At 37.7% G+C, this 13,015-nt stretch overlaps 1 protein-coding gene across 1 annotated transcript in view; it reads left to right on the forward strand.

Annotated features, from left to right (window-relative positions):
* The window catches only part of LOC134665001 (superoxide dismutase [Cu-Zn]-like), a 276,790-nt gene that overhangs the window by 259,038 nt on the left and 4,737 nt on the right, over positions 1-13,015 (forward strand). Inside the window, exons 2-4 of the mRNA XM_063521765.1 lie at positions 9,296-9,365; positions 10,065-10,280; positions 11,085-11,335. Coding sequence (XP_063377835.1) covers positions 9,306-9,365; positions 10,065-10,280; positions 11,085-11,335 — 527 coding nt within the window. The 5' untranslated portion in view covers positions 9,296-9,305. The remainder of the gene's footprint in view (positions 1-9,295; positions 9,366-10,064; positions 10,281-11,084; positions 11,336-13,015) is intronic.

Below are 13,015 nucleotides of genomic sequence, written 5' to 3' on the forward strand. Positions count from 1 at the left end.
ATAAGTCAAAATATTAGGTAAAATTAACTTCAAAGTTTGAACAATAGGTCAAATGTACTAATAAGACATTTTAAGTGTATTTGCGACGTAATTATTTCTTATACGGAGACCTTTAGGTCGTCGATTTTGTGTCGATTTAGCTACTAATTTTAGGTAAATGTTACTTAAAATAGACCACAAATTGCGACCATATAGTTAAAAACACTTGTAAATTACTATCAACACCATAAGGTTGTGCCGCCATTTTCTTTCATTATAACGAGATGCTAAATATAAATTGCATAATTTAAGTTGTTTTATATCTTGTATGGTGCCATCACACGGTACTTCATTGTGCTAATATTCAAAATAAAACAATATTTTTGATCGAGTCAATACACTCACACACACAAATATTCAATTACAACACTCAATTACAAGCAAATATATGCATTTTGATTTTAGACAATGCTGAAAACTTTAATATTTCAAAAGCCCATCGATAGTTTTGTATGTAAACCTAACGTACTGCACGAAAAAATTTTCTGCGCACTAGATTTCACCGTTCTGCATCTGCGTAATCGGCCTAAATTATTTTACATGACTTAGTGGCCGCCATTATCATTGCACAACTTAAAGTTGTTTTCTTGTTAGACATTTTGTTTCTGAGTGAAAAGAATATATAAGCGTAATGTTTGTGTCTCTTTTTCTCTTCATCGCGTCTCATCTAAATATTGCCTCGCAGAGTAATTATATGGATAAAAATATGTCACCATCACGTCTAAAGGTGGTAAAGATTACCAAATTAGTACATTTCAACTACGCGGCACGTCGTAGCGACGTCGAATCCACGTCGGAAACATGACCTAGCGTTGACCTAATGGTTGTAATCACTAATTTACCGTCAATAAATACGTCGCCGGCACGTGCGTTTTTTCCCCATTTATGTCGCCGGCACGTGCCCACGACGTCGATTCGACGTGCCTCATTTTGGTCTCCTAAATTGTGCGACCTAAAATAGGTGCCTTTTTCGGAATATCGACCAAAAATGTTTGCTGGGTGGTATGTCCTTAAACTGCGTCCAAGTCCACTGGTGGATGGGTAGCAGCATCCCTTAAGTACGGTAAATTATACTGCGATCGCCATCCCGCCTGCCAAGCGTGGCGATTAAGGCATTTACCCCCCAGTATGATGCATAACCAAACCGCGGCCCCGAGTTTCCGGTGACTCCCGGTGCTCTGGCTATGGTAGCGGTCAGGGCACTAACGGAATCAGGGGTGCTAAGAATCTCCGGCAAAGATCCGGCTTCTGGGGGAGGCATGTCCAGCAGTGGACGTCTTTCGGCTGATATGATGATGATGATTGCTGACTGTTATGCCTATGCCAATGTCGGTATGTCCTTCGCATTAGGTAGCAGAAGTAATGAAACCCATTGCTTTTTATGCGCAACCGCGCGTAATTGCTTTTTTGAACGAGTATGCTAATGGAACTGACTTAACCAAACGGCCTACAAGAAGTACAAGATAATGACTTCTAATGATACAGTCAGCACAAAATATTTTCAGAAAAAGATGTATGAAATAGTAGATGGTTAGAGGGGATGAGATAGGATATAGTTTTTATCTATCATCATCATCATCATCATCTTCATCATTCCATGCAGACAAAGTTGCAGGCAGAAGCTTATTAGGCAGTAATAATTTCTAGTTTTTGGACTCCTAGGATCACATTCAGGATACGAATATAAATTTGGTGTAGACAAGACATACGATCGTAAAGGATGACTCACGCTAGACCGGGCCGTGGCCGGGCCGGGGCTTCCGGACCTTCGTTTTCTATGGAGAGCATCACGTGATCACCGGGGCTCGGGCGTGGCGAAGTTTTTTAAGCGCAGTCTTGTAAAAAGGAGCTATTTTTCAAGTTCAGATTCAGACTCAAAGGACTCGAGTTTCTGCAAACACTAGAGGCTCGGACATTGCTCGGACAGCACTAGTGTAATAAACGGGTGGCCTTGACGCCCCGGTCCCGGAACGGTGCGGTCACGGTGGCGCTCCTGACAGCTCCTGTGTCGGCTCGCTCCGGCCCGACCACGGCCCGGTCTAGCGTGAGTCATCCTTAATTTTTGGGAAAAATCAAGAAGAGAGAAATAGCCACCTCATAACAATGGTTTTCTCACAGTGCTGTATATATGATGTATGCAACTACTTCTTTATAAAATCTGCTGAGTATACAGCAACTGTGTCAAGTTCAACACCCCGTGCGAGGCCGATGACATATCATGACATTATCGATGATCTATGATCATTGCACCGGACGTAGTTTTGGATTGAGGTAATCCAGTTTGATGATTATGTTAGGTACTTACCTATGTTTTGAAATTTTTATACCTACCTAGCTAGAAATAATATAATTATACGGAGCAAAGGGCTTGTGCAAAAATCACGTTGCAGGAAGGGGGGGTATAAGGAGACCTCACGTGTATTTTTCTACAGTGAATGAAGCTAAGAAAATATACCTACCTGCCACTCATAAATCTTTAATAGCGAGTCTATTTTACCAAGTTTTGGAGCACGTGGCCTTGACCGGTCTGATGGAAAATTTTCAAAAAAATACACATGAGGTTACGTGGGGGAGGCTGGGTAGCCAAAAACCTCACCAAATATCACCAAGGGTGAGGGGGGGTCAAAAAGTTGCCGAAAACACCTCGCGTGATTTGCGCACAACCCCAAACAAGTAGTTAACGATAAAAATATAATCTTAAAAAGAAGTAAAAGGTGTTCTTATAAAAAGGTAATGGCCATAATTATTTACGTGTTCCTAAATGTAAATGACCCCTGGTACGTACCACAGCACTGTATATATAAGGAAGATAGGAATGTTAGACCTAACAAACCATACGGTTATTACGGTTCCTATGAGAAAGTCCGTCTGTCATTTGTTAAAAGCGTGTTCCAACGTGTTATTAACTAGCAAACGTTAATTAGTTCTAGGTTAGTACTTAGACCAACACTTAGACCATACATTAGCGTAGGTCGCTTGACAGTTATGCACTATTATTAGGGTTGCCAGATCGAAAAGCGCTATTATCGGGAAACAATATAATTTTTTTGGGATTTTTTTTAGGGACTTGAGTCGGAAAAAAAAAACATTCAAATCATTCATGAATGTGTCATTACCACTAAGTGCTACGGGTTACGCTCGTAGCGCGTAGCCACGGTTTCGCCGTATGTAGCGCGTAGTCGCTACGAACAGTGTACCCGACAGTCGGGTTCTTGGTGTTGAATGTGTTAAAGTAATTGTATTAAAAACAACGATATTTTACATTATTGGCACTACGTCAGCTCGCTCGCTCGACGACAATTCGGAACTTGAAATTATTGTTTTATAACATGAAGCTGTTTTTCGGGACAGTTTACACTTTTTCGGGAATCGGGAACACATGCTAAAAATCGGGAGAATCCCGCCAAATCCCGACCATCTGGCAACCCTAACTATTATGGAGTTGACAATGGACCTTTGAGACTATTATATAGGTCTATACCTACCTAGAGTAAGTCGACATTGCTCTGAAGATCCGTTATTGACCTTGAATTGAACAAGTAAGTATATACAACAACAAACAGTACCTTATTGTACTACAATCGGAAAAGAAAGTGGAGCAAGATACATTTAGAAAATACTTACATATTTTATTTGGGTATTTCTATAACGTTGTACTGTTCCTCTATTACTTGTTCGAACATATCAGAAGATTCAGAAGTCCGAATTGTCCGAAACTAGATTATTTGCCGAAATCCAAACCGAAGCTTTTGCTCTAGTTTCGGCCGAAACATGATTTTTATTCCGAAACCTGCCGAAACTGAAACTTCGGACACTAATTAAAGAACGACATTGCCCTCCTAACAATAATGCAATAACTCATATTAAATTATCATTAAATAATATACCTTGTTCTCATACAATGTGTCACACAAGCGACTGAGATTTCAAAATTAGTTATTGCACTTATCGTTAGGAGGGCAGGACAGGACTCGGATCGATTTTGACTCTGTAAAAGAGCCCCAAAGTACCTAGTAGCCCGTAAATTAGAAAACTTTAACTGAATAAACTTGCTAAGAAACTGAAGTTAAAATTCAGAACTTCGAGTTCAACAATTTTCACAGACCTTGGAATTTCCTATAGTCACTTCGGTGATAAACAAGTTTAAAAAAGTGATTACTGATTAACGTAATTTATGGACAATTTATTAAAATTTCATGAATACTAGGGATGAACCGACTAGTCGCCGACTAGTCGGGAAAGCCGACTATCCGGCCTCATCTGTAGTCGGCGATTAGTCGGCGACTAGTCGGCAAAAATGGCCGATTAGTCGGCATTTTATAAGAGAATGAAAATCACGACAAAAAGAAATAAACAGCACATATTTTCATAAGCTTTTCACGTATTTTACTTAAATTCCTATTTAGAGTGCATACGAAAACTTTTGTTCGAATTATTGACCGTGTGGTTGCTTTTTTATGTCCGATTGTACGGTCGTCATATGAAATACATAACCTAATATTTTTTTATTTATTTTCTTTTTTAGTGTTACTATTTATATGATCAATAGCGCGACGAAAGAGGTAAAACGATAGTTTATTAATGCATCTGAACCGAACTTAGACCAAACTAATGATCTGGCCGACTAGTCGGCCGACTAATCGGCCATCCGAGCGCCGATTAGTCGACTAGTCGGCCAGTCGGCCAAATCAATAGTCGGTACATCACTAATGAATACCCGTTTCAGTATAAGTTTAAACATACCTAATGATATACTAATTCAAAACACAAACCTTCACGACAACAGTCTTTACCTATCTAAAATCCAGCTACTTAATTTAAATATCAACCAGCATTATGACTCATATGAATGCACGCCAGTGCATTGTATTATTTGCCACGCCAGTGTACCCACATAATGAAGGAATTTGCATAATAAAAGACACCCTGCTATTGTAATCATAATACTTAATGTGTTCTTTATAGGGAGTGACTGTACTTAGTCTAGATTTTAATATTGTAACCACTAGCCGCCCAGAGACCTATAAAAAGGTCTCCTGTTCCATTCTAATTTGAACTTTGTGTGGACAAAATAAAATTTCATTTTGCTTGGCTAGGTTTGACGTATGGGCGGCTAGAGGATAATATTACAATTTATACTTATGTGCGAAGTGTGAGGGAAAATACAAGCGAGAGCTTGCTCTGCGTAAGAAAATTTGAAATGTGTCCTTTACCCGCCAGGGCGGCGCCACAGTCACAGAGCCAATATTGAAGTAGCAGTTTGAAGAGCTCTTTTCCAAAATAATATTGTCATAAAATGGATTTGTTTTAAACTGTATTTGAAAATATAAAAAAAAAATGAAAACCCCTACGCATAAAAGACTGTTATAAATTTAAATCCAGCAAGCTGTACCCGCACCTTTTTCATCAAGTACTTACTTAGGTACAGAATTTATTGCACCATGTCACAGAATAATTAATAGTACTACCGTACAGAAAGGAAACTTCCTACAAAAACGAAGTTTGACAGCGGTTCAGGGTCGAATCATGCTGTCCCTTTCTAATATATGGTACTATCCCTTTCGGCTATTTAGGGTTGTCAAAAATCAAGTGGTTATCTAATCTGTGGTCGTGCACGCAAAAGGAAGTCAAGAGGTGCCAACAACCCTAATAATTGCTTGGAGCAATGCAGAGCCGAGCGGAGCCGAGTTTGACCGAAGTCAGGAGTTTCGCACCCCTGACCATGTTTAGAGAAATAGTAAATACCCTACCTACTTACTCCTTATACCTAAGAATCCTAAGATGGACTAATTACCTACCTAAACCTTATATTATATTATACCTAAGAACTGTTGTAAAAAGTAATAAAATAAATGCATTTCTATTTATAACATCAGCTATGGTAATGTTAAAATACTGGTTTCATATAATTCCGCACTGACCTTCACCTTGACTGGACTCTAGGACCTAATATATTAATACTTTTTGTATGTATGAGTAGGGGGTGATTTCATTGAACACATTAACATAATAGAGTATATATTTCGTCACATTGTGAAATCTCACATGCACTGAGAACAAAAAAATCATTACTTAATAAGTAAATAATAATCTTCGTTAATGATGTTTACCACCCATTTGCTATCAATTTCTCGATTAACCGCAAGTAATTGTTTACTTACTTAGTAGTTAGTAGCATAATATGTGTTCAGATTATATGCTCAAGTTTAGGTCATTCTGTCCATGTGTGTGTATGTTTAACTAAAAATATGAAGACCCTAAAATATAGGTCACAAATTTTCAAATAGTAGAAGGTTTTTTTACTTAGTACAAATTTTAGACTTTTTTCATATTCTGAATTTATCTAAGTAAATCAAACGTTCAGCCAGTTACATAGTGCAGTCACAAAACTGTTTAATTATTTTAACTGTCTCAGACTTTATAAACAGCAAATTACTATCATCTGCTTTAATAACTCACCAATTACTAAAATAAACGCAAAAACCTTTAAATCAACCTTGTATCGAGGAAAACTGCAGCGCACGACTATGGTCCATTAATCTCTCAGACCGGTCCACCGACCAGCAAATAAGACCCCCTCGTCTCTCGGCTGTTCTATCCTTGGCACCTCTCATGCAAAAAAATGGCAGTTGACTTTAAATTCAATTGTGTAGTTAATATGGTTGAAATTGTGTTGTTCTGTAATCGAATTAAAAGAAACAAATGCAACTCTGTTAAAATTGAAAATGGTTTAAATTATATTGAAGTAAAGTAGTACTATGGGTAGGACTGTGGGCCTTAGCAGGGTACGGATTGGTATAACTAGATAAGGAAAGAGGGGTCTTGGTATAATGGTGGTAGTTAGTGTGTAGGGAGGAGTGTTTGTGCGGATCAAGCCACTCATTCTTGTTGAGATCCCAGAGAGGTGAGTCGTACTTATTTATTTTTTAAATCTAATAAGTAATACATATTATGTTTTGGTTTCTTTTACGAAAAAATAATATTCTATTATTAGTTTATTTAGATTGCTTTCCGACTGATATGGAACTAATTAGGATAAGGATACTATGTTTTTTTTAAATGATACAATACATTGGATAATGTTCAAAAATCTCGAAGATTCTTTTCAAATCTTGTAATTGACATAATGACAACTTGTGAAGTGGTATGATACACACAAGTGCATACAACTACACCCAAGGACAAAGCAAACAGGTTGCTTTGTTATAAAACTTATAAAATTTGTTGTTGATTTTGTTGCTCTTGTATAACGTTGGTAATTTGTTTTTTATTTCGTTATTTACTGCACATACTTATATTATATTTGACATTTATCCGTATTCACATTTACCATGTTCTATTTTTATATATGGATTAATGTAGCGCTCATAATTCTTTAACTGGTTGAGATTTTATTTTTATTTTGTATATTTTCAATTGAAAGTACTTACTTAGTTTCTCGTGGGATAATCCGTGGGATAAGACTTTAAATCTCGTTAGCTTAACTTTACTTCTATCTTCCCATGTCCTAACAATGGATGGTCAGTAAAAAATCATTTTGTTTACTTATAACACAAATTAGTTATTTATTTTATATTGTGTTTTATGATGGCTTCCGTTTCTCACAGTATTTTAGTTTTTTTACGATAGAACTTTACGTCTATTGAGTCATCATCATTAGCTTCAGTATCTAGTGAATGGTACCTACAGACAGGCATTATTTTGGGGCCAGATTTTGAGCTGATTAGTCTACTCTCTGGATAAGGTACTTTACATACACCTTTCTTTATATGGAAGCCTCCATTGCAGATATATCGGAGTAAATACAAATTTTAAAATGAATACACAAAAAACGAGTATAAATTAGAAATTACAACATATTGAACAATCACGCTAAAGTGTCAATATTTCTTATTTCTTTCTTCTTTATAAATAAATACCTACCTAATACACAGATGGCCAAAGTAGCTTTAAAATATTTTAGATAATTAACTAATTTTTAATGGAGACAGAAAAACGTGCAGAATGGATTCATTAAATCGGTTATGTTTCGAGAATTAGATCCATGAAGTATCCAATGTTGTTCCCATCCATCAGACAGAAATACCTATAGAACCGATAATATCTACCTACATATTTTGTTTCGAACATCGTTGAGTTAGCATCAAGGAGGAAGTACTATAACCTACTACCATTGCGAACGAGCTGAGACAAAATATGGTCACGATTTATCAATTGAGATCTATCTTGTTACGCAGAACCAAACCCGTTTGAAGTACCTATGATGTCTAAGTCCGCCTATTAAATATCTTGATATTAAAATGTACCTTGTAGGTAAGTCCAATAGGGCTGTCAAAAATGCATTAAAGGCCTATACAGCCCATTCAACAAATTGCATGCGATTTTAGATACATAGTTGCTTTTTCTCAGGCTCGTCAATGATGTAGATCGATCTGAGCAATTCATAATCTAAAAACATCAGAATGTGTGTGGAACATAATGTTATTGTATGGAATTACGGGCATTCTGCATTAAATCAGATTATGAATTCATAGAGACCCATAGATATGTAGAGACCGCATTCTGGACGTGTGAATCCGGCGCCGAAGTATTTAAATGAATGTTATGATCCTTCTAACTACCCTACATCTAGTAGGTAATTTAGAGCAGGATAACAACATCCGATACGATTTATTGAATGGCGAATGCTGCTGGAATTCGTGTGAATTTTGTAGAAGTACATCTCGCTTTCGAAGATTAAGAATAGGATATGTTTTACGAAACTTCATGATCTGAGCTGTAAAGACATTTCACTATAAGACTCATCAGGTTGTCTAATAAATTCAAGAGTTTGGTGAAATTTTCAATTCGAAACCCTCCTATAATTATACTTACAATAATTCTGGTCAACTTTACTGTCCCACCTGTGATAGAGTTTTTAAAAGTAAGTTCGGCTTTGCCAGCCATATCAGAGCTCACGCTCGTAATTAGCTAGGGTCGCCGTTGCCGATTACGGCATGGATAACTATAGGTACCTACGTTTAACCTGATTATGTAAGTCAGTTAAACTGTATACATACATACACGCCGCCAGACCCCCATTAAGAATAAATGCTGTAGCTTTTTCCGCAAAGTGTAACAGAGAGCACAGATCAACCCCTAGGTTTTCTGTGACAGAGAGAGAAAGGCGAAATTTACCTTGCCTGAATTTCTACGGTCTACTACCTATGAGTGAATTGAGTGTTTATTCTAGCATTCAAATGTTTTACTGTCTTTTAGAAGCAGCCATGAAGCACATCGTACTGTTGGCAGCCTTCGTTGCCATGGCGGCGGCACACCACGGACACGTAAGTGTGCTAATTATACGGTGTTTATCAATCGATACCACGGCCGTTTTGATGCACTACCTACTTATTGATGCAAATGCAAAACGAAACCCACTAAACTAACTAAAGAAACTAGGAAAGGAAACTAGGTACTGGAAGTTTGAAGTTCTTTGTTATAAGTTTCTTGTTCTGAAATTGCCGGAACAGCTTCATGGGGTTGGCAACTGTTAAAGGTTTGCATAGATGGCGCCAGCACAAACCTAGCCTACTTGGAATTTTAATATATTAATAGTTAGATATCTTCTTCTTCCTTGCGTTATCCCGGCATTCTGCCACGGCTCATGGGAGCCTGGGGTCCGCTTGACAACTAATCCCATGATTTGACGTAGGCAATAGTTAGATATATTTCAAATTAATAAATTTATCATGTAAGAGGCACCATCTTATCGATTAAGTACTTAAATATTAGGAGCTTGACTTTTTCTCCGTTTGCGCCGAGAACAATGAAAATATTCTACTTGTCAAATAATCGACGTATTCCTCCCTGATATTAATCTTAAGATAAAGAGTAAAGACAGCTTGGTAGCAGTTACTATGGGAAAGAATTCCTATGGTAACTGCAACCAAGCGGCCGTTATACCACGAAAATCATGTATAATCAAGCTTAGTTTCCAATTGTTTGTTTTTGTTATTAGTTCTCAGTGTATCTAGTGATTCCAGGTCCCTGAGCTCCGTGCCATTGCCCGCGTGGGTGACCCCAACAACCCAGCCAGCATCCAGGGAAACGTGACCTTCACCCAGCTTCATGATGGCAAAGTCCGTATCGAGGGAACTATCCTTGGTCTGCCTCATGGACAGTACGGGTTCCATGTGCATGAGAAGGGAGATCTTACTGGAGGATGCTTGAGCACTGGTGCACATTTCAACCCGGAGCATGTAAGTTCTTGTCTACCTTTACTTACTCGTAGCTTAGGTAGTTCATGCCATCACACGTGAGACCCCTCTCATGAATGATGGCAAGTAGCATCCAAGGTAACGTCCCTGTTGCCCTAGATGCTAGTTGTTGTCTCAACAGGGGTTTTGAGACAGGTTTTATATTTATAAGAAAGAAACTTTTACTGGATGCTCTTTGGATACTGACAGTCACTTCAAGTCTTACACCAACATAGAATACATACCTTTCTATGGACAGAAAAGATACTTCAATACTGATTAAATCCCGAGTTACAGTATTGTCGAGTTCCATCTCCCATACCCCTTCGAAACCATATATAGTCCCTTAGGGTCCTATCATCTACTTAGTGAACTCTCAAGACTTGGTGAGGAGACAATTGGAAGTAGAAATAAAAATTGGGAGAACACATTATTTAAGGCCCCCCCCACATCTGGCGTCTTTCGAGCGTCGGCGTCTACAATTCTATGGCCGACGTCGACGCAACGTCGACGCAGCGTCGACGCAACTGCGCAGCGACGTCATTTTCCATAGCGCTGGACCGACGCCGACAGACGCCGACGCTCGAAAGACGCCAGATGTGGGGGGGCCCTAAAGTGCACCCCAGTTGCTGCCCAGATGCTGAACTCTATTCTGTAGGCTTACCATAGGAGCGCCGCAAGGTAGACTATCCATCTTTTTCTTTAACTAGAGAGATACGGGTAGTCTATACAAGCGAGCAAGCGAGATACAATTACGGCACTCCTGTTTTAAGCCACCTGTACAACACCATCTCCCAACCCTTTCAGAAACAGCACGGCCACCCCAACGACGAAGAGCGCCACGTCGGCGACCTCGGCAACGTAGAGTTCGACGACACCCGCATCGGCCGCATCGACTTCACCGACTCCCTCATCTCCCTGGTTGGCGAGCACGGCATCCTCGGCCGCGCCGTGGTCTTGCACGAGAGAGCTGATGACTTCGGACGCTCTGACCATCCCGACTCGAGGAAGACTGGGAACGCTGGCGGTCGAGTCGCTTGCGGCGTCATTGGCATTCTGTAGGCGCTGTTTTACTCTTTTGTTTTTGCATTTTAACACTGGCCAGTATGACGTTCTATGTTTAAAAGTGTTAAATAAGTGTACTGGCCAGTGTAATTGGTACTCTAATTTGGTTTTCGATTGTTTTCTTTTATGTCAGAACGGAGATCAATAAAATGGGTATATTATTAAAGGAAACATTTTTAAAGTGCTTTCAAATCTCTATATATTTTTCCACCGATATTTTTTGCGCTCTCTAAAGTTACCTATTGGTTTTAAAAATAGAAATTATGTAATATACGGGTCATTCCAGGTGATTTCAACAAATCGAGTGTGCCGTATGATTTTTGATTTGAATAAAAAAAATTGAGGATATACTTCATGGTGGCAGAAGTGCTGAACCACCACCAGTTTTTTTTTTATCTTTTAATTTCCAAGTTTTGCCCATTCGAAGTTAACAGTGGGGTTAAATTCCTGCTTGTACAAAATCAGACCTAACTTTTTTTCTATAAAAGGTAACGAAATAATTATTACTTTTTTTGATTAGGTAAGAAATGTGGATATTATACTGTATGACAAAATTTATCTGAATTAACTACAAAAAAAATGGTGACCACCCGAAGTGTACACCTAATTGGTCAATTATTGCAATTTTAAATTGGTTCTTGTGCCAACCCTGGTGCATATCAAATATTACTTTTTTCTGAAATATAAAGTACTTGCCGTGTTCATCTTGTAAAATTAATATAATTGTGTTAGATCAATTACTTCTAATAGAAAAATATAAGTGAAAATTGAGAAATTCGAAAAATGCTCGTGTTTGACTCTAAAAAAATCCATGTGGAAGATAAAATAAAAATTTGATTATAGTCAGCAAATATAGCTGATATCTTCGTTAATTAGATTTAGAAAAAAAAGTTTTGTTATTTTGGCTATTTTTTGAAATATGATTTTTTAAACTGCTCGTCTCATACATTTTCGCTCTTGTTGTATTTATGCAGATTAAAATACATATGACCTTAAACTTATAAATATGAATGAATTCGATGGAAAAATATAAATAAAATCCAGACGATTGAAATTTACTTTATATATTTATACAATAAAAAAAAATCATTTGCAAACCTTTGCTACTTCAAAATTTTCTGAAGTTGAATAACGTCGCACTTTTAATTCATTTTGAGAAATGGGAACGAAGCTATGATAAGAACGTGTATTTTTATGGTCCTTATATTTTTAAATCGCTCTGATAGATATACCTCAGCTTCTTCGACATCTGATTTTGAGACGAAAAAGAACTTGATCCCATGAATTTGAACAGTCAACTATTAATAACACAAGCACTTACCACAAAGAGTTTGCACCACTTCATTATCTCCTAGATAAATACGATTTCCTATAGAACTTCGATAAGGATTATTGGTCCATTTACTTATGTTCGTAATTTAGCCATGTAACATGCAAATAAAGTTTGTTAACAAGTCAGGAGGCGTCGGTTATTTTCTACACGGCTAGATTAAGAAACATTCGCAAGTGATTCACAATCCTTGTCAGGTAACAGTGCATTGTCGAATTTCTACCCTTGTTAAATTTACAAATGAAATTATTGCCATGTCAAAAAAAAATATTTGAACATAAAAAACGTAAATAATATCCGTATGACCAATTACCGTCCCATTTTTATTAATTTATAACATAAA

This window comes from Cydia fagiglandana, chromosome 6, assembly GCF_963556715.1.
Source record: "Cydia fagiglandana chromosome 6, ilCydFagi1.1, whole genome shotgun sequence".
NCBI lineage: Eukaryota > Metazoa > Arthropoda > Insecta > Lepidoptera > Tortricidae > Cydia > Cydia fagiglandana.